The following is a 21426-nucleotide window of genomic DNA, read 5'->3' on the forward strand; positions in this document are numbered from 1 at the left end:
TTTTAGTCTGCTTCTGCCTATATTTTCAGGGCCTCTTGTCTCTTTTAATCCAAATAAGTAGCAGCTGGCCTCAGTGTTTACACTCACACCTGAAGATGGCTGCAAACAGATGTGCAATTATACCACCTTACATCTTTGAAAAGCATTAATGAAGCCTCCTGCACAACCAACAGGTATGCAGCAAGTGGTTTCTGGATGGCAAGTCAACAATAAAACCCTTGTCTTTTCCAGCAGCCGTTGCACAACACTAAAACCAATCATGCTACAGTTACGCTGGGGTTGCTAGGTAACGGCGCTGTACGAGTTGAATGTGACTCAACAACCCAGAGATTACTGGACCGCCCATACAAAAAATGATTGCCTATACCTGGCTGGGTGTTTTTTTTTTTTTAAGTGCTTAGTCCAGGGGTGTCAAACTCCAGTCCTGAAGGGCCGCTGTCCTGCAGTTTTTAGATGTGCCACAGGTACAAAACACCTGAATCAAATGGCTTAATTACCTCCTCAGTTCTCCAGAGCCTTGCTAATTACTTAATTATTCTATTCAGGTGTGGTGCAGCAGAGGCACTTCTAAAAGTTGCAGGACACCGGCCCTCGAGGACTGGAGTTTGACACCCCTGGCTTAGTCTGTTTTTAGAAGCAGTAGAGACCCAAATGGAATGAAATCTCTGTGAGACGTAAAGCAGACACAGTATGTTTACAAAAATAAATACATCTGAAACAACATCACTGGTATTTCTACTAAATCTCAATTTATTCCATGGAAAACACAGCTTAAACCAGCATTTGTTCCTAAATGTATAGACATTAAGCATTTTCAGTGGACATTTATTGAGAAATTTGTAAAAACAGAGAAGTGCAAGAGGATCAAAACAGAAAGGACATAGTAACAGTTGAGTCAAAATGAATGGGAAATAAAACAGCTTTTCTTCCTGGTTTGGAGCGAATCAACCAGGCTTTGCAAAGCGTCATTTTGTCAGATGTTTACTCTAAACATGATGTAATAAAACAACATGCAGAGGTTGTATACTCAAAAAAGGAGAGGGATTTTCAATGTCAACTAAAATTGTCGATGTTACAATCTAAGAGACGTAAACAAAGAAATGAAGCTTCAATGCGACAGCAATGAGTTCGCTAATCTGATCCAGAAAATGTGTTTCCATCTCCTTTAACGCTACTTCTAAAAAGACGAAAACCACCACAAGCGAGTGTGAAATTAGCTTTGCACTTACTGGTTTGTAAAACAGCTGAGTCAGACTGGGTGGAAAGAGTTAGTGGAAATCTTTCGCCCAACTCATCAGCGAGCATCTGGAGGTTTAACCATGAGGAGGCAACAGGAAGCCGGCGCCGCCACGTGAGTTCACTTCCTGTTCGAAACACATCTAGATCTATGGCAGTAATCAATCAGATTAATCATGATTATTCAAATACTTATCAAATAATTTACTAATCGATTAATAGTTAATTGGATTACAGAGACGCAAAAAACAAAAGAAAAACACACTCAGAGCTGTAATTAAGACAAAACTCTATAAAAAATACCTCCATTTTGTATTTAAGATGAAAAACCTTTTGTTTGTAAATATCACCTTTTTGAAATATTGCCAGATTTATTTATTGATCTGCTCTAATTTCGACACAAATTGATTCAAAACTCAACACAGTAACGTGTCAATATGAGGCCGACACATTTTGTCTTCATGTGACACATTTACTGTGCTAATAATTTAAAAAAGTAAATGTGTTAAAGTGATTTAGCACCATCGTTGTGTTCATTTACAGAGTTATTGTGTTAAATAATTTTAACGCAGCTGTTTAACTATTAGTGTTAAAACAATGTGGTCATTTAATTGAAAAAAAGGGGAAAATTAAACTGAAAAATAATTTGACTCCTGGCAGATTGACTTAGGAACTGAACAAAAACAATTCAGTCTCCTAATTCAGTAACTCTGCTTATGCTTTATTTACTTTTTATTGTAAAAAACATTATTTACCACATCCTGCTGCGATGAGGTCCAACCCAGGAACCATAGATGGAAACAAGCTTGAGCTTAATCTGGTGCAAAGCAACTTTTATTAATGTTGTTTGGCTCATTGTTTCTTTAATATAAACTAATAAATAAAAAAAAAAACAAAATATGGCGGTCCCTTCAGTTGACAGTTTTTCCTGTGGAAAGTTCAAGAACCGCAGACGTCCAAGAAGTGACATCATAGCTCAGTGGTTGATGTCACTCATATTCTGTGAGTCCAGTTGTTGGAGTAAAACAACACAAAGTGAAGAAAACAAGACAGGATGCGTTTACTGGATGATAACAGAAAAACAACACATTTCTTTTTTTTATTATTATTATCCAACTCTCACATTCCACGTTTCTGTACCTTCATTTGGGTTCCTGCTGCTTTAAAGAACAAGATTAGGTGCTTAAAAAACCCACCCAGCTGGCTTTTGGAAATAAGTTAATGGTTTATAGTTTATAAGAAATGAGACATTTCAAAAAACCTCCAGAATGTAACGTCACAAATCAGCAGGCATTGACCCTTCACCTAGTAAGCTCAGTCTGGTTACCTAGCAACCCGAGCAGAATTCCGCCCGTTACCTAGCAACCCAATCTGAGTTCCAGGACATTGAGCACACAAAAATGTCAATATCTAAGAATTATTTTGTGAAAAAAAAATGTAATGAACATGTTTTATATGGCTAGTAAAAGTTTTCTAACATGTTCAAGGAAGCATAATGGTCACCTTTAAGAGAACCTGGAGTGAATTCGAGGTGCAGAGGAGTTTCACTTCCAGCATAATACATGCGGAAGCCTTTCAATGTCTACAGTTTAGTATTTCAGACAGCTCTGTCCAGGATTTCCATGGAGCCCAGATAGCATCTCGGCATCTTGAGGATTTATGGAATCTTCCTCCCCCCCCCCCCCCTGCTTTCCTTTGTTGCCCTCGTCTTAGTTTTGTTTTAATATCTCCTGCGCCTAATCCGGATCTGTCTTAATGTGCTTCCTGCAGCTCACAGAGAGACGTCAGAAGACTGTCAGAGTTGTCTGGAGTGTTCGCGGGACAACGGCTGCGTTCGCTGCCCAGAGCGACTCTTCCTGTTTCTCCAGAGGAAAGGGATGTCTCATCATGGGACGTGTCTCCATTCCTGTCCAAACGGACACTTTGGACAGAGAGGGAGGGACGTGAACCGCTGCATGAGTACGTAAAAATGTGTCATGAAGAAACAGCAAAGATGAGAAGTGAAAAAAAATAATGAAAAGACTAGTTTTTTTTTTGGGAGAGATTCAATCAGCCTGACTTCCTTGTAATCTGTTGAAGCTTCAATTTGTTTTTTAAAGCCTTTCTTTTGTATTCAGCTGCTTCAGCTCAAGTTGTCCCTGATCATGGTACGCACCAAATACTCCTGTTATAACTCAACAAATCCTGCTTCTCCGTTACCTAGCAACCCCAGCAGAGTTCCGCCTGTTACCTAGCAACCCAAGCTGAGTTCCAGCATTTTTGGTTGGCTTTTTTCACCCGATTAAGCATTCCCACCTCTTTAAATGGACCGGACTTTCCTAAGGAAACGGACTGGAGTTCGATTAAACCGAACCCAAGTGGGCTGGTGTGAAAGCAGCCCAAGATTATATGTGCAGTTACATACTTTTGGTGAATCAATATTTAGTTTGGAGAATATAAAACACACGGGGGCAAGGTTCAACTGCAGAGGGGCAGTAGCCCCCCTTTGCTCCTGTGTAGATCCGCCCCTGGATGAATCACTCTGASTGTCGAGACCAGTAAAGACTTTCTGAATGGCAGGAGTCACAGAGTTGTCTAAATAACCGTAAAAGTCCGAAACAAATGATTAAAAATCTAWATATTTATTTCCAGGCATTAACTCGCCATGATCATCTCTAACAGAAGCCCAAACTGCAGTTTTCTGGTGTTTATTATGAAGAGACGTTAGCTTGAAGAGGTTTTTATGAGTTGGCTTTAAAAGACAAAGGTTATTGGATTCTTCAGTACTTTTTATCATCTTTATATTCAACAAGAATGCACTTACTGCATTCTTGTTGGTTGTGCAGAAGGTTCTACTAATGCTTTTCAAAGATGTATAGTTGTATAATTGCGCATCTGTCTGCTTTCATTTTCACGTGCAAGTGTAAACGTTGAGTGGTCAGCAGCAGCGTATTTGGATTTAAAGTGGCAGAGACCCTAAAACAGCTCAAAGTAGCTGGAACTGATTAGACTAAAATGTTATCTGAAATGTAGTGAGCATGTTTTGTGTCGCCCACAGACCTTACAATTTAACTGTAAAGAGTTACAATTTAACTGTATCCTGAACAAAATCTATGAAATTTCACCGCTCCTACAGTCTGGTTTTCCTTTAATATTTTAATTGTTCTACTAACTTTAAGTCATAGAAATCTTTAAATTTTTAGAATTTGAACTTAAATGTGTGAGTTTGTGAAAGATAAACTTGCAGAAGTAAGTTGTGTTAATGTTATTAAAATTGTCATATCTGTAAAAGTAAACAAGGGTTTTTAAGTTGGCACTTCAAAAAACTGAAAGAAGAAAACAGCGGGATTAGGAAATATTTCCCAGGGTGCTTAGCGGCAGGTTATTGTATCTTGTGTTGCGAGTTTTATTAAAGCAGATATTAATTTCAAAGCAACTGTTGCCGTCTCATTATTTAAGCGCTATTCAAAACAAAAATTTGATTGTGATGTTTATTAAAATATATGTTCAGATATTTAGTTCTTGTAAGTCGAATCAAAAATGTAAATTCTTCTAACTTAAAATAGTGATTTTAAACAACAACCACCTGTGCCTCTGCAGGTTGCAGGTGAAACTCAGATTTTCAGTTTGCGATGTTTATCCGGCGCTCTGCTTCCTCCCAGAATGCCGCTCGTCGGACTGCGAGCTGTGTTTCAGTCGGGACTTCTGCACCAAGTGTAAGCCTGGCTTCAAGCTGCACAAAGGCAAATGTTTGATCCAGTGCCCAGAGGGAACCTTCGCTCACCAGACAGACTGCCTCGGTAAGTAAAAAACTGCAATATTTGGAGATATTTACAGATAACTGATGTATTTTCTTTGTTAAGCAACAGGAATTCCAAGCCAGGTTAATTTCCTCTAAAAACATATCAAGATTCAGATCTTGTTGCCTTAGGAAGAACAATAACCAAACGCGTCTTTTTTTTTTGATTTAGTTTGCTAAGATATGTACAAATACTCAAGATGTCTAACAATGATATGAATATCACTATTCAGTGATGATCATTTAAGATTAATAGTGATGATTAATAGCATCACTGTGCTATTAATCTCAGTTATGTCCAATAATAATATAAATAGCACAATTAATCACTAGTGCTGTGATTAATCATGATTAATTACAGCACTAGTGTTAGTGATTAATCAATGAATCACCAACACTAGTGATTAATTGTGATCAATCACCAGTGCTGTGATTAATCATGATTAATCACTAGTGTTAGTGATTAATCACAATTAATCACCAACACTAGTGATTAATCATGATTAATTACAGCACTAGTGNCGTGATTAATCACTAGTGCTGTGATTAATTGTGATTAATTACAGCACTAGTGTTAGTGATTAATCACAATTAATCACCAACACTAGTGATTAATCGTGATTAGTCACTAGTGCTAGTGAGTAAAACTAGCACTAGTGATTACTCACTAGCACTAAATTCACTAGCTCTAGTAAATAGTGTGATATCACTGTGATTAATCGTAGTCGTAGTTCACATGTGAGTGTAAACTCACACAAACAAATAATGGTTCTGCTATTGTTTGAGCTTCTGAGATGCTAATCGGCCGCTCACAGCTGTAAAAATTATACCTTGTGAATGTGGTTACAACTGTCATAAAGGAAAAACATACAAACAAAATCTTTGCAAAAACCAGACAAATATGCAGTGCCTTAACAAAAAAAATTAGCAAAATTTTAAAAACAAACAGGAAGAAATCAGAACTATAGTCTTACTGTTGCATAAGGATTGCAGAAATCGGCATTGCTAACATAAAAACGCATGAGGTCTGCATCTTGTTTAATCCAAGCCACCTATAAAAAGATACTCCTCTCCAACAGAGACATCAGTGAAACTGAAGCTGGTAGCGTAACTAACAGCAGACTCCTTTCTGAGTGTTCAGCCGTTTTTATTCCACCTTAAACAGTGACTTCACCTGCAGGTTTTTGTGTTGACGTCATCGGGTTGTACTGACTCATAATGCCATTAAGTGACAGCCTAATAGGATCTGTTTAACGTGCCTTTAATTTTATTTTTAGCCTCCTAACATCACCTGGAAACACTCGTTTGTATTTTTATCTGAGTTAAATCCGTTCGGATGGGGCCAGGCTCTCAACATAACACACGATACGCATTAAAAACCTTCAGAGTGGTTTTGGGCTTCATCCCTCCCTTCTCCGTAAGTGAGATATATGATTGAACTCGGTCATCATTTGATGCTTTTCGTTTCTCCTCCGCCGTCCACCTGCAACATCTGCAGCTACGGTTCTTTTCTGGCAGTCGAGCAACATCTGGTATTAATGGTGCTGTTGGGGTTTTACGTCCAACTGTTGGTACACACCTCAACAAAGCCTCTGCTTTCAAATCTGACGGCCACGATGACGATCATAAAGATACGCCGGCGCCGTTTGGCTGAAGCTGCAGAGCTTTTCATGGCCTTGTAGGCTGCATGACATCTCTCTTCCTGAGTAACCGGCTAATGTTCAGCTGGCATTCATCTACCTTAAATAATTGCACCGTTGCTGCCAGAAATCCAGGGAAATCTTTAAGTATTAGTCCAATTCACCACTGCTGAGTTATAGTTGCAGTTTATTTTTATCTTTGCTGTCACATTCGCTCTCTGTAATATGCGATCTTCAGCATTTATGTATCCAAGCTTGTTTTCATGTTTTTAATGCTGCTTTTTTCAACAGCTTCAACTAAATCTGAGTTGATTCTGACTTTAAAAAACACATTTAAAGGAAAGTTTGAATAAAAATTAGTGCTGTCAATTAAAAATTTAATCATGATTGATCACAGTCTGGCGCTGTGATCAATCACGATTAATCACTTTTTCAGCTGTGAACTAGCAGGAAAAAGGCTTTCAGGTCAAAATAGTAGTTAGATTAATATGCAGTCTGTAATATCAGCATATTTTCAGATTAATCGCACGAATTAATGCGTTAACGTTGACACCCCTTACAAAACAACTTCCAAGTTTTTCTAGATCAGTCTTGAAATTTCTGAGCTTTTTCTTTTGGAGCTTTGGGAGATTTTTCTTAAAATTTCTGATTTAGATCAATCTCAAGATTTCTCAGTTTTTTGGTGGACATTTACTCGTCCTTCATGAGGGGCTGAACAGTGGCGCAGTTGGTAGAGCTGTTGCCTTGCAGCACGAAGGTTCTGGGTTCGATTCCCGGCCCCGGTCTTTCTGCATGGAGTCTCCATGTTCTCCCTGTGCATGGTGGGTTTTCTCCAAGCACTCCGGTTTCCTCCCACAGTCCAAAAACATGACTGTCAGGTTAATTGGCCTCTACAAATTGCCCCTAGGTGTGAGTGTGTGTGTGCATGGTTGTGTGTCCTGTGTGTCTCTGTGTTGCCCTGGCAACCTGCTCAGGTGACCCCACCTCTCGCCCGAAACAATAGCTGGAGAGGAACCAGCAACCCTCCCGACCCCACCAAGGGACAAGAGTGCAAGTGGATGGATGGATGGATTTACTCGTCCTTCATCTTTCAGTGGCCCTAATACGTCGTTGCAGATTTTCACTTTAGAATTTAAAAATAATTTAGGGGAAGCTACGTTTAGCTGGACTTTGCTAAAGCGCTAAGCTAAAAATTAGTTACTATTAGTGGAAATTTGCCCATTGCTGATGTCCTGAAACTAAAGAACTGAAAAGAGTGTGCTTTGTTTTAATTGTAGTAGATAAATTGCTTTTTTATTTGTCTGAAATTCACCAGCGTTCTCCTCTCTTCCCAGGCATTTTTTAAATCCATTATCACCACTTTTCCTTTCACCTCTTTTCTTTTTTGCATTATTTGTTTCGTCTAGAGGTCTGTCCCCTGCCTCCGCTGGGAGAGTGGAGCGAGTGGAGCGTCTGCGTCCGTGACGGCGCCACCTGTGGTTTCAGATGGGGAAAGCAGACCCGGGTCCGGGAGAAAGCGACTGAAAAAGCGTCGGTCTGTTCGCCCCAACGCGAAACACAAAGGTGCAGGATGAAGAAAAAATGTCCCACAGGTAAGAGAGAAAGATCCCGCAGTGCTAGCAGCTGCGCTAAAATGAGCAAAACATGCAACTTGTTTATCTTTTTTTTTAGTGAACTGCCAACATCTGTGTTTGGACACAGTCGTGCAATTAATAATGCCAAATCGGGGGGAATTGGACCTTTAAAAACATTCCAGTCTCCTCCGGCTCAGCGCTGTCAGGTTATAGAAATCCTCTCCCCGCATCACACGAAACACGGCGGATCTCATCTAACCTTTAAAAGGTTATATTTGGTTGCCTGGTATTATAAAACCAAAGTTATAAAGTTTAGTAACTTCAGCATCGAGTGACTGATATGTAGTCCAGCCACGCAAACGCTCTATGTAACAGCAGCTCCCTCCCTATAAAGCGCTTGTGTCCAGCTGGTCTTTATTACGGCTGCACTGTGAACATCACAGGCGAATATAAAGATAATAAAAAGTACTGAAGAATCCAATAACCTTTGTCTTTTAAAGCCAACTCATAAAAACCTCTTCAAGCTAACGTCTCTTCATAATAAACACCAGAAAACTGCAGTTTGGGCTTCTGTTAGAGATGATCATGGCGAGTTAATGCCTGGAAATAAATATWTAGATTTTTAATCATTTGTTTCGGACTTTTACGGTTATTTAGACAACTCTGTGACTCCTGCCATTCAGAAAGTCTTTACTGGTCTCGACASTCAGAGTGATTCATCCAGGGGCGGATCTACACAGGAGCAAAGGGGGGCTACTGCCCCTCTGCAGTTGAACCTTGCCCCCGTGTGTTTTATATTCTCCAAACTAAATATTGATTCACCAAAAGTATGTAACTGCACATATAATCTTGGGCTGCTTTCACACCAGCCCTCTTGGGTTCGGTTTAATCAAACTCCAGTCCGTTTGCTTAGAAAGTCCGGTCCATTTAAAGAGTTGGGAATGCTTAATCAGGTGAAAAAAGCCAACTCTGCTCCGTCTAAAAACCTCGGTCTCGGTTTGGTTCAAGTGAACTCCAGTGTGGTTTGAATGCATATGTGAACAGCAAGCGGACCAGAGACCGCTCCAAAAGCAGGAAGTGGACTACAGCACAAGGCATTCTGGGTAAATACAACCAAAACAAACACTAGACTAGCACTAGCGGGAGAAATGGCTCCTGGTCTTTGGCTAAAGATAAAAGAAAAATCCTATCCACTAAAATCTGACACCACTTCATTTTGGTTTTCATTTCGTTACGAAGGAAGTTAGGATTTATGTTGCTTCCCTTCCTCACGACTCCTTCAGACTAGCCAGCAGCAATTAGCAAACAATAAAGCTTATGATAAGAAACTATTTTATTATTGATATTTTTAGGTAACTGTATGGCACAGCTTTCATAGAACCACAAACATAAATATTGTTCTCGTATTCGTAACGTATTCAGGGTGTAAAAAATTGACATCTAGTCTCCTGGACTTTTGCATTCAGCGTTTAAGCCGCTAATGCTCTCCTGCAGAGTAACCGCAAGCTGCACATCCATCTGTGTACATTCATGCTAGCAGCATCGCGCTCCTTTTCAACCGCTGCATTCTTCTCTGGAGCGTCATCTGGAACCAACATCTGTCCAGACTGTTCCCATTTGTGGTTCCATGATGGCAGAACAGCCTACAAAATGCTAGCAGGGAAAGGGATTCCCTCGTTCCCACCCACCCCAAACCCCCCAAAAATGCGTGAAACACCAAAAACGTGCTCAGTTTGCACCTCGCTACCTGTTCTGCTACATTAAGGAGCAAACCAGCCGAGGTTTCTTTCAGGTCTGACGCCTGCAGGCCGTTTCTCGCTCCGGATCTGCTTTGATCTTGTTCTCTGTGGTGGAGGCTCCGACTGCAAATATTTTGAAAGCCTCTTGTTGTGTAAATGCTGTCAAACCCAGTTTAGGTTGTAAAATAAAAAAAGGGAGGAGAAAAAACCAGAATGTGCACTCGGTGTCTTCAGCAGATCCAGAAGTATTGAAGTGACAGCGCCTGGCTCTGGATTCAACTCTGGATTTAATTAATAATGAACCCCAGACGGATTAAAATTAAACTTGGCAGCTGGTTTTGGCTTCCCCATCAAACCAGAACAAGAAACTATGAGACACAAAGCAGAAGATGAGACTGCAGCATGTTTGTGGTTTTTTACAGTAATTCCTCCAAAAGTTCAGATATGCACTGAGTGTTTGAACTTTGTCCACAATATAAGGCGTGTCATTTAAAGTATTTATCATTATCACCGACATCCTGAAGGTATCTTCTGGGACTGGACACACCTGGGACAAAAGAGTCCTGAAGTATCTCCCAGGTTTACACTGCTTTAGGTTTTTAATTCTCCATCTCCAGAGGTGCTAGGAGAGTTTTAAAAACTTATAAAACTTTAACAAAAACGGCAGGTGTTTTGGTTAAAACATGTTTGTTTTCTTTCAGTGGGTAGAGAATCCAGAAATTGTACTCAAGTAAGAGTAAAGTCTCTTATTTTTCTCTAAAACAAGAGGCTCTCTTCTGCTTTTTATCAAAGTTTTACTAACCTGAAGTCCTGTGCTGTTGCGTAAACTTTTTTTTTTTTTTAAATAAACCGTAACAGAACTCTTCATTCACAAGCATTTGGCAACAGTGGAAAGAAAAAACTCAAATTTAAAAAGAAGAAATCTCAAATAGGCTGCACAGTGGCGCAGTTGGTAGAGCTGTTGCCTTGCAGCAAGAAGGTTCTGGGTTTGATTCCCGGCCTGGGGTCTTTCTGCATGGAGTTTGCATGTTCGTTTGCATGTTCTCCCTGTGCATGGTGGGTTTTCTCCAGGTACTCCGGTTTCCTCCCACAGTCCAAAAACATGACTGTCAGGTTAATTGGCCTCTCCAAATTGCCCCTAGGTGTGAGTGTGTGTGTGTGTGTGTGTGCATGGTTGTGTGTCTCTGTGTTGCCCTGTGACAGACATGGATGGATGGATGGAAATCTGAAATAAAACTAGGCATGCTGGTCGTTTTTTGTTTTTTTTTGTATTTTTAAAGAGCAAAATAAAATAATTCGTGTAAATAACATAACAAATTAAAGATCAGGCAAAATAATATATTTTATATTATATATATATATGTATATATTTTTTTCCCAGACATTTTCAGACATTTTACTCTAGTAGGTGTAGAAATACTTCATAATAAAGTTGCTCAGGTAAAAGTGAAAAAGTACACTGTAGTAAAAATACTTTGTTTCCCCCCAAAAACACTACTGAAGTAAATGTAACTAGTTACTAAGCAACTTGCTTGTTTCCATGGTTACGCGTCATAGCAACGACCTGAAAGAAAAAAAGTGAGAATCCTTTCGTTTGCACAACCAAACATGGAAACGGCTCATCTAAAAACTGTTTGCCAGGGTTATAGCAGATTTGGGTTTTTCATTATCGTTCAGTTTAATTTCATTATGACTTCATGTTTGTCCAATTCTGTTAGTTTTATCAGTTAAATATTGTTTAGTTTTAGTTTTTATTTCAGTTCAGTTTCACTTAATTTTGGAAAGTGAGAAAATGAGTCAGTTGTTTAACAATAACTGAATCATTTTTTAGGAAATTGTATACTTTTTTTGAATATTCATTACCCAATTAATACATAATCACAAAACTTCCCTTTTTGGTGAATTATGAGTTTGCAAAGCAGTATTTTGTTTTTGTTTTCTGTGTGTAATGTTGATAACGCAATAAACAATAAAAGCTGATTTGGGTGCAGCAAACTTATCTTTTCAGGAGTAGCTGCTTAAACGTGGTTATAAAAATATGAATACTTTGTGTTGTACTAAGTATTCATGCAAACACAAAAAGTATGAGAAATAATTTTCTCATATTTTCCTGTATGAGAAAATTGTGTTGATATCAATTTTTACTCTCCATTTGAATTTCGGAGCCAAATTTGTATCATTTTTGAATTGCAGTTAGGGGCCGCACAAAATCAGTTCAAGGACCATAAAGGGCCCCCGGGCCACACTTTGGACACCCTGCTTTACAGTCTCTCATCTCAAAGTATTGGAAAAATGTATTTATTGATTGATGTATAGTGAACCAAATGAACCAAAACTCCCTTTGCCTCTTTTTGTATTTGTTGGCCAGAGGAGAAAAATCAAAATCAAGTTTGAAATATCTAGTTTGCAAAATCTCTTTGTAGTTACAAACACATGTTTAGTGTTAGTGTGACAGCTTATTAAGTTGTATTTATGTGGATGATAATCTCCCATAGTGAAACAGATTAACTCAGGCTGTGTTTCACGAAGACAGAGCAACCGTGTGGCTCCCATTTAGGACAATACATTTCCCCTGCTGCAGAACCCAGAGACACTCATGGAGGTTTGTTATAGGAAACATTTGTTTCTCTAATAACTGTGACTGAGCTCTCCAGCAAGCCAATTTTTCATTGTTGTTGTGTTTGTGCCGCGATGTGTTCTCTCCCATGTGAAGGAGAAGCGAACCAACATGAGTTATAATACCAAACTGATGTCTCTGGTGGCTTGTTGCCGGGTCGTTACTTTTGTTCTCTGGCTGATCAGAAACAGAGCCGGGATTAATTTGTACAAGTGATTCTTCTTGGATGGGGAAAGCAGGACAACAGCAGCTTTACCTCAGCGGATTTTGAACTCACAAATCATGGCGCTTTCATAGTCCAGGTTCTAAACCTGGACAAAACGGACCCAGTTAGCTCATTCCTACGATATATTAGTGTTTTACTCTTTACACCAGAGATGGCTCTAGGGTTCATGTGTCAACTTCCAGGCTCACGGGCCAACAACCTGGTAGTCCAGTAGATTCGGTTCGATTGGGAATCAAAATTACAACATTTGTCACATTCTCAGCTGCATTTTGAGCAACCTGTTCCCCTCCTGGCCTGTGGGGGCGCTGCACCAAGAACCGCTGAAGGAAACAACACAAAATCCTCTGAAGACACTGAGATCAACTTCCTTTTTCACAAAAACCAAACAAAAAATGGAGCCGCAGCTGATTTTAGTGGCTGCAGGATTTCTCTTCTGTTTTTGTTTAAAAAACATAAATCCTTTCTCCTGCTAGCTCCAGAAGTGCTAGGTTGATAGAGTTGTATTTACCCAGAATGCCCTGCGCTGTAGTCCACTTCCTGCTTTTGGAGCGGTAACCAGGCCGTTTGGCGTTCACATAAGCATTCGAACCGCACCAGAGGAGGTAAAATAATTTCCCCCTTCTGCAATAACCTTATCAAACAAAGATGACATTACAATGAACAAGTTTATTAACAAACAGGTTAAGAAGTTAGTTTTATTATCAATAAATCAGTAAAGCAGCTGCAGCTCCTCAGAAATGACTTTTTTTGTTTATATTGTCTGTTTCATGAAGTTCACAATTTATTTCCACATATAATAAGTGTTACCTGTGCAGACAGTTTTCAGAGTAAATCCCACTGACTGTTTCTGCAGATCGGCCGGGCTGCCATGTGCTACGACTGATTCTCCTCCAGATTAAATCACGATCACTTTGATGTATGGCATGCAATGTATCTACGAGGGAAACGGATCAGATCAATACCATGTGGAGAACAACATATTCATTGTACTCGCTCCAGCACCCTCACTTTCTTCTTTTCAAACCCATTTTTTTTGCCGTCTGTAGCCACAAAAACTAGAGTCCCTCAGTTACGGTTGAGACTGTCAAACCAAGCGGCCTCCCTCTGTGATTTGACAACTTCCATCCCGTCTGGGATCCTCCAAAAGATTCCCGAGTTAAAATACCAGATCTTCCCTTTAACCTGCAGTCCTGACTCAGAAAATAGTAAATAATTTAACAAAAACTGAACCAGAAATCTCCCATCCCAGAAGACTCAACTTTCCTACTTAGCTGTAGTTTTATTACAATTTTAAAGTAAATGGCGTAGAGAGACTAAAACAATGTCGTAATTATGTGGGGTTTGGAAATGTGTGTGAATCCACATTGCTATTATAATCTTAAACTCTCCATATGTTTGTAACAAAGGGTCAGAGTTGAATGAAAGGGAAAATCAATGCCAGGAGATTCAGAGGGTCGATCTGGTTTTCATTCTGCTGTGGCTCATCGGACCAGTTCTTTATCTTAATAAGAACATTCAACAGCGATTTGGGACTCGTCCAACAGAACTTCAGATGCTTTACTGAAATGGAGAAACCTCTCTCTCATGGCGGTCTGTCGATATTACTTTGGGCTTTTGGGCCCCCTGCTGAGCAGCATTTGGTTCCTGTGTTACACCTTATTCTGTGACCACCATATATTGTGACTGTAGGAGGCGCTGTTGCAGTTTTACACCTTGCCGTACCTCGGCCTGACGCAAAAGGAAAAATAAAGAAAAACAAAGAACAAGTAACATCTTACCACTAATATTGGGATTATTATGGAAATATAAATGGACACAATATGACAGCACTCATCAGATATTGCGACCACACTGTTACTTAGTGTAAAATACTTAATATTTGAACCAAACCGTTTCTGTTAATTCAGTAATGCAACAAGTTACTACACAACTCTGTCACTAGACTAACACGTTTGTTTTGGTTGTGTTTTCCCAGAATGCCCTGCACTGTAATCCGCTTCCTGTTTTTGGTGAATTTGAATATGAAAATATGAATTTGAATTCACTTCAACCAAACTGAGACTGAGGTTTGTAGGCGGACCAGAGTTCGCTTTCTTTGATTTGGTTACGGCTTCATGGCTCAAACCGGACTCTCTATTCAAACAAACTGGAGCTGGATTAAAGCGGATTAAGCAGGGCTGGTGTGAAATCAGCATGTTTAAATATATAGTGGAGTGCAGATGAATAACCGTGTGAAATTCCCAGTGAAACCAAACGGTTGTCAACAACGTGAACAGAGGTTGTCGGTCCATCAGTGGCTTGGTGGCAATGGGTCAGTCTGGGTCGCATTTCCAAATCCAGTCGTCTGTAACTGAGACCAAACGTTCAGCATGTGCGGAAATCCAGGCGCTTCAAACAACCTGAAATATCCTCGACTTAATTCAAACGTATAAAACAGAACTGGGCAGAGTAAATCCAAACTCTGCTTTAGATAAAATCTCCTATGTTTCTGCTGCCCTTTTTTGAGTTTCGCTCGGTATTTCAGATGCCACTTTTGTTATTCGTTATGGCGTTTGTTTGTTACTCTGACATTTCATACAAGATTACGGCGCCGACAGCCAATTTACAGTACATCCAGACAAATCCCCGTAGATTGAAACGGAGTAAGTGAAGATTAGAGGCTCTCAGGTACTTTAAAGGGCAGACCTCGGTGTCCTTCTCATTCAGAAGCTCATGGATCAGGATTTAAACCCAACATAAACACGCATCATGTTCACAGACAGACCCTCAGGCACTAAAGACCCGGACAACAGGTACTGATTACACAACAAGTTGGTTTTTCTGCCCTGACTTTCACTCCATGAACATCCCTAATGTAATTTAGAGGCATGTCTAAGCGGAGAAAGCAGGTTTTCCTTCTTTCTTTTTGGACACAGTGTGGGCGAAGATGAGAAAAATATGTCTCAGCAAATTCCAAACATTTTCGCTCGGATGGAGGTTTTCTGCTTGCGTGACCGATTCAGTTGGAATCTTTGCATTTGAATTTACTTTTATAACATTTTCATCAACTCAAGAAGTTGGACAGTTGTTATGGACCACAGCTGCTCGCTGATTTTGATCAGAACGAAGCTGGAGTTTGTTGTTAGCCCGTAAAGAGCCGTAATCTCTGGTGTTTTGCTCTGCTGCTAGCTTCAGCGGCGAGAGGCTTCAGAAACTCACGTTTGCACAGATGTGGAATCAAAACATGGGAATTTTTTCACATTTACTGACACGCCTTCGGTACGGCTGCAACTAACGATTATTTTACTAATTCATTATTCTGACGATTAATCGATTATTCGATTAATTGCATAAGAACTTTTGCTCGTTCTGCAGATTTTTTCATTTAACCACTTATTTGATACATTAGAAATAAACTAATAGAATTATTCATATAACAACATTTTATTGATGCATTTGCAGTTAAAGCAAACGTCCAATATCAACATGTGAAAAGTTCAGCTCAACTTAAACAAAGTGTAGGACGAACATGTTGAATACTTTTTGGATTAACCAATTAATAATTGGGTTAAAAAATGGTAATTAATGAGTATTTTACAGAATATGAAGCAGGCGAAGCTAAAATTGACGATTTCTGGGTCAAACAGTTTTGCAGACAAATAATGTTTTAATCTTAAATACAAAATGCATTTATACTTGTACAATTTTCGCTTAATTGTTGCTCTTCGTACGTTTTTCTTTCAGTAATTCGTCTTTCTGTATACTCTGTTTAAAGCTGATTCATTGACAATTATTTCAGTGATTGATTAATCATGATTAATCGTTTCAGACGTAGTCGCTTCTGTTCTCATTTCTTCAGTTTTCTTTTGGTTTCAAGGAGAAAGTTTGTTGTTTTTGTCCTTCCAATAGATTCATTGATGATGCCATATTTATTTAAAATCGAGTCTTTTGTGAAATTCTTTAACCTTTTATTCTAACAAGGAATATAAATCAGCCCACAGCATCACAGAACCTCCTCTGTATTTAACAGTGGCCATGATTTTCCTTCTTACGTGTTTACTTGGGCTGTTTTTTGCAGAAAAGTTTTAGTCTAATCTGACCCAAGCATGTGGTTCCAGTTTAGGTCCCAGAAGAGTTTAGCAAACTCCACATGTTTACATTTAGGATGTCAGGAGAAAAAAGCCTTTCCCCTGTCATGCTTCATAAACAACCAGTTATTTTATATATAGTGACTAATGCTTGTTATGGATACTTGGTGACCCCAAGTTGCTGCAGTTCATTAAGCTTTGGAGATGCTTTCACCTCCCTCACGTTTCGGGTCCTGTGTATCACATAGTTACGACCCATTCAAACAGGAAGTGGTGGCTCTGATCAGCTTCAAAGTGTTAATTACATTCATTTAGAGCCGCAACTAACAATTATGTTAGTGATCGATTAATCAATTATTCTGGTGATTAATCGTTTAATCTGACGATTAATTGGATTAAAAAATGGGCATATTCCATAGGTTTTTTTAATTTAACCTTTTTATGCAATGTTAGAACTACATAAAGATAAACTATTAAATTAATTTTTTAAATGGGAAAATAGTTTGTTTTTTTTTGCAAAAACATAATTCCTTTAGTCAAACCTTAATCATTTGTAGGAAAGGATTCATCTTCAGCTAAAGAAAATACATCTAGCATCAACATGTGAAAAGCTCAGCTCTGCTGCGTGTAACATAAATGCAGGTTAGGGATGAAATGTTAATTATTTTTTGGTATTAAATGACTAATTTTTTCCAGAATTTGAACCAAGTCAAACCAAAACTACTTGATGAGTTCTTGGGTAAAATATATTTACAGACAAATGTTGAGCTTTTTTAATCATAAATTCAAAATGTATATTTTTTGGCTTAATTTCTCCTCTGAATGTTTTTTTTCAGCAAATGGCCTTTTTTGTCTGTATTCTCCAGTTATTGATTAATTTATTGTTAAATTAGTTAATGATTGTTTAAATCATTTATTTGTCACAACTAATCATTTCAGCCATAGTTTTATTTTTAAATGAATAATTGAGGTCGGAGTAATTATATAACTGGAAAAACATATTTATATTTGCTCGATTGAAAAAAATCCCCAAACTCGAGGTAAATTTCCTTGCCGTGTAAATCGATCCGCAAAAATGTACTGTAAAATTTTTCTTTTTAAAAACATTTTTGCTGTATTTCTGTTCTGAGGAGATAAAAAGTGATTTTTTTTTAAGGGCAATGCTTGAGCTCATGCAGTAATTATGTGGAGTTGTGCAGGTTTTTATTAATGAAAATCTGAACCTGCGTTTTTGTCTGGGTGCCACCAAATCGCACGTCATGGCAGATCTCAGTGCCAACCTGGAAACCGCACAGTAAAAGACGAGAAGTTAAAGCAGAGCTACGTTTCATAGCGCTAACGGGGGCTAATCACGACCCCCGCTTGTTATTTGATCATGTCTGGCCTGCAGCTCATTCTGCACTTCAAACGCAGATCCTTTTCTGCCGGCTTGGGATCGACGTTGGAGCTGGCAGCTGGAAACTGGCTCGGTTGTGGTTTTTGTTTTTTTGTTTTGGGGGGAAGCCATTGTTAGCATCGCATAAAAAAGCCTTTAGCATGTTTGTTTTAAGGTTCACAATCAAATAAACAACCTGGATTCAGACGAGCACATATTAGCGATGATGCGTGTTCTGGTCTGCGTGACCCGGCGCTCGGTTCCCCTGTTCCCAGCTCCTGCCCGCATGGCTCCATACCGTTTAAAGCTTCATGCTGATTTATTACCTGTTATGCCCATGTACAGTGCTTTTCTTTCTTCCACCGCAACATGTGGTTCTGACTACGACTGTTTTCCAAAGAGTCGAACGGATTGAGTGGATAACACCAGCATTTTTGGAAAATCCCCAAACTTTTTATCCCTGTTTACGGAGCTGTGGTCGTTATCCAGTCTTGCTTGGAGACTAGCTGTATTTAAAAGGTCAGTTTGGGTCATGATGGCGTCCAGCCTCAATGATTCCAACAAACTGCAGAGAAATAAGATTTTTATCTCTTTGTGTGGATTTTAAAGTTTTTGACTGATTTGATCAAGATTGTGTAAAGGTCTGAAAAAATTTCCTGTTTGTAAAGTTAAAGTCAAAATTTAACAACAATAATTTGGTATTTTTTAAAATATGTTAAAGCAAAAAACAATAATCTTATGTTATTGATTCATTTATATATTAAATTTCCCAAACTAAATAGTCAGTTTGCAAACTTAAGTTGTCCACTTTGTTAACAACCAGTGAATTTGCCTGTTAGCTTGCTAAATATTCTGATTGGGGAAAAATATTTAGATTCCAGATTTATTATTTAGCTTTCTAATTAAATATGTAGTTTGAGCAAAGAGATCTGGATTAAGGATTAACATTTAGTCTTAGTTCTGGGCGTCTGGAGTCGACGCCCGCTGCGGAGCGGGAAAAAACTCAAAGAAAAAAAAAAAATAAAGGCACCGTGAGAAGTGTTGAGTTCAATTTTATCGGACATTAGAGACTTCTAACTTTATAAAAGTAGTGTTTTTATATTGATTTTGTTTTATATTTACTTCGAAATAAAACCAGAAATATGTTCGATCGTGACGTTATGTTTTATGATCAAAAAGTGAATGAATGCAACATGAACTCCATTTTCCCGATGTCCTCAAACGTACCACATGTCTGAAGCAACCAATCAGAAAGCATTGTCGGCCATTTTGTCTGACTCGTCTCCGGGCAGACTTCAATGCAGACAACGTGGAAATAATGAAAAAAAAAAAACGCCTGGGAAATTGTCCGCAATGTGCTGTAAAGATATGTACTAATTAGTTTTTGGCTATTTTTGTACACAAGTTCTTAAAATTTACAAAAGAAAGTTTCGTTTTAGGCTGTAAAAACGATTCAATCAATATTTTTTTGAATGTTATAATAGTACAAATGTCATGATTTTTTTTTACTCAGATTTTGTTTTTGTGTGTTTTTTTCATCCAGTGGGATAATGCATTTTGTCAAAATGAAACAAACACTGTAAAATCATAAAGCTTAGGTTGTGCTGAAAATAATGATACCAAACAAGGAAATGAAAATAGTTTTTAATGGTGAAAATATAAGGGTAAATTCAAAATTCGATCAAAACGGTCATTTAGACCCAAGACTCCAAAATTAATGTGTTTAACCACTTTTACAAAAAAATAAACTACTAATGTTTCTGCTACCAGTCAGAGTTGTGTGAAGTCTGAAACCTGCTGTCGTTTAGAGAAAACTGGACCTTAAAGACAATCGTCCAGTTTGTAATCCTGCAGATAATCTTGTTTTTTCTGATCATCCATGGAGTTCAGCTGAACTAAACAGAAAACAGAGCCACTTTACTTCTCATTTAGCTCCATAAAAGTCCTTGTATGTTTGCCTGTGAGTTTGGCTTGAGGTTTGGTCACAGCGCCACCAGCTGGGCGTCTTCCAACTTTCTGCCTGAAACGGTTAGGATAGTCGCTGAGGAGCTTTACAATGTGCATGTTTGGTTTCCTGAAGCATGCATCAAATTGCAAAAACAAGACTGTGTTTACTTCACTGTTGCATGCAAAACTGGGATTTCTTCTTTTTACTGCTGTGGGTTGGAATAAATTTAAATGCGACTGATGTAAAAAACCAATAATCGGGTATTTAAGATGCCAAAAAGAACCAAAACAGAGAGAGATCTTAATCACTGCAGCTGGATACAACAGATGGATATAAAACATTTGCAAAGATTCATAGTTTTCAGGAATATCCTGGTTTTACTCTCATGTTGGGGAGGTTTAAATTTTAAGAGTTGAGTTGGACTTCACTGTAGAAAGTTAAAAACATTCACAAAATAGTTTACTTTATCACACAGAACTGATCTGCTGATCCCTTTTTTTTAGGTTTGACTAAATTACTGGTTAAATTTTAGGATCTTTTAGAGATTTTACTGGAATGTGAACTGGAAATGTTAACCTTTTCCAAACGCTTCATTTTATATTCTGTCTTAAATTCAGTGTAAGAAGTTAATACAGTTTGATAAAGATTTAAACCACTTTAAACCATTAGACAGTTAATTACATAGAAAGTCATGAAGGTTCGGAAACACTGAGCACATTTTTGTTTCCCAGAACTGTTTAGTAAATAAACGTCAGATTTATGTCAGAAAAGGGTAGAAATAATGATATTAACCATCTCTGTCTCAGAAGGAAAGGGTGTAAAATGAAATGTTAACATTTTTCCATCATTAACAAGATCTATGAAAGACAAAAGTCCCAGAAATGAGAAGCAGAGAAGCTCAGATTCTGGTTTATGAAGTGCAAAGGTCAACAGATGAAATAGAGAATTGGACTTTCAAGCTACGTTTCCATTACAAAATGTGAGCAAAAACTTGTTGATATGAAATATCAACATTATTCCACTAATGTCGAAAAAACACAATTTTGCAAAAGTGATTTTTACATTACGAAGGAAACGCAATTAAAGTCACAGGTGAATAAGTTTGTTCCCACAATGAGTCATTAAAAACATGCATCCTTCTTCCACTTCCTGTCGTCGTCTTTGTCGTTTCCTCCAGTAGTAACATCCGGTTGTTGATCACGTGACTCCTGTGATGCCAAAAAAAC

The 21426-nt window shown here is 38.4% G+C and overlaps 1 protein-coding gene across 5 annotated transcripts in view; it reads left to right on the plus strand.

Moving 5' to 3' along the window:
• The window catches only part of rspo4 (R-spondin 4), a 34342-nt gene that overhangs the window by 8252 nt on the left and 4664 nt on the right, over nucleotides 1-21426 (plus strand). For 4 of the 5 annotated variants that reach the window (XM_008408316.2, XM_017305003.1, XM_017305002.1 and 1 more), the window contains 3 exons: nucleotides 3007-3195; nucleotides 4878-5015; nucleotides 8061-8246. In XM_008408316.2, coding sequence (XP_008406538.1) covers nucleotides 3007-3195; nucleotides 4878-5015; nucleotides 8061-8246 — 513 coding nt within the window. Of the gene's footprint in view, nucleotides 1-3006; nucleotides 3196-4877; nucleotides 5016-8060; nucleotides 8247-8325; nucleotides 8415-21426 lie in introns of those variants that run through there. The other variant, XM_017305001.1, reaches the window with a different exon arrangement.

This window comes from Poecilia reticulata, linkage group LG5 (genome assembly GCF_000633615.1).
Source record: "Poecilia reticulata strain Guanapo linkage group LG5, Guppy_female_1.0+MT, whole genome shotgun sequence".
Classification (NCBI taxonomy): Eukaryota; Metazoa; Chordata; class Actinopteri; order Cyprinodontiformes; family Poeciliidae; genus Poecilia; species Poecilia reticulata.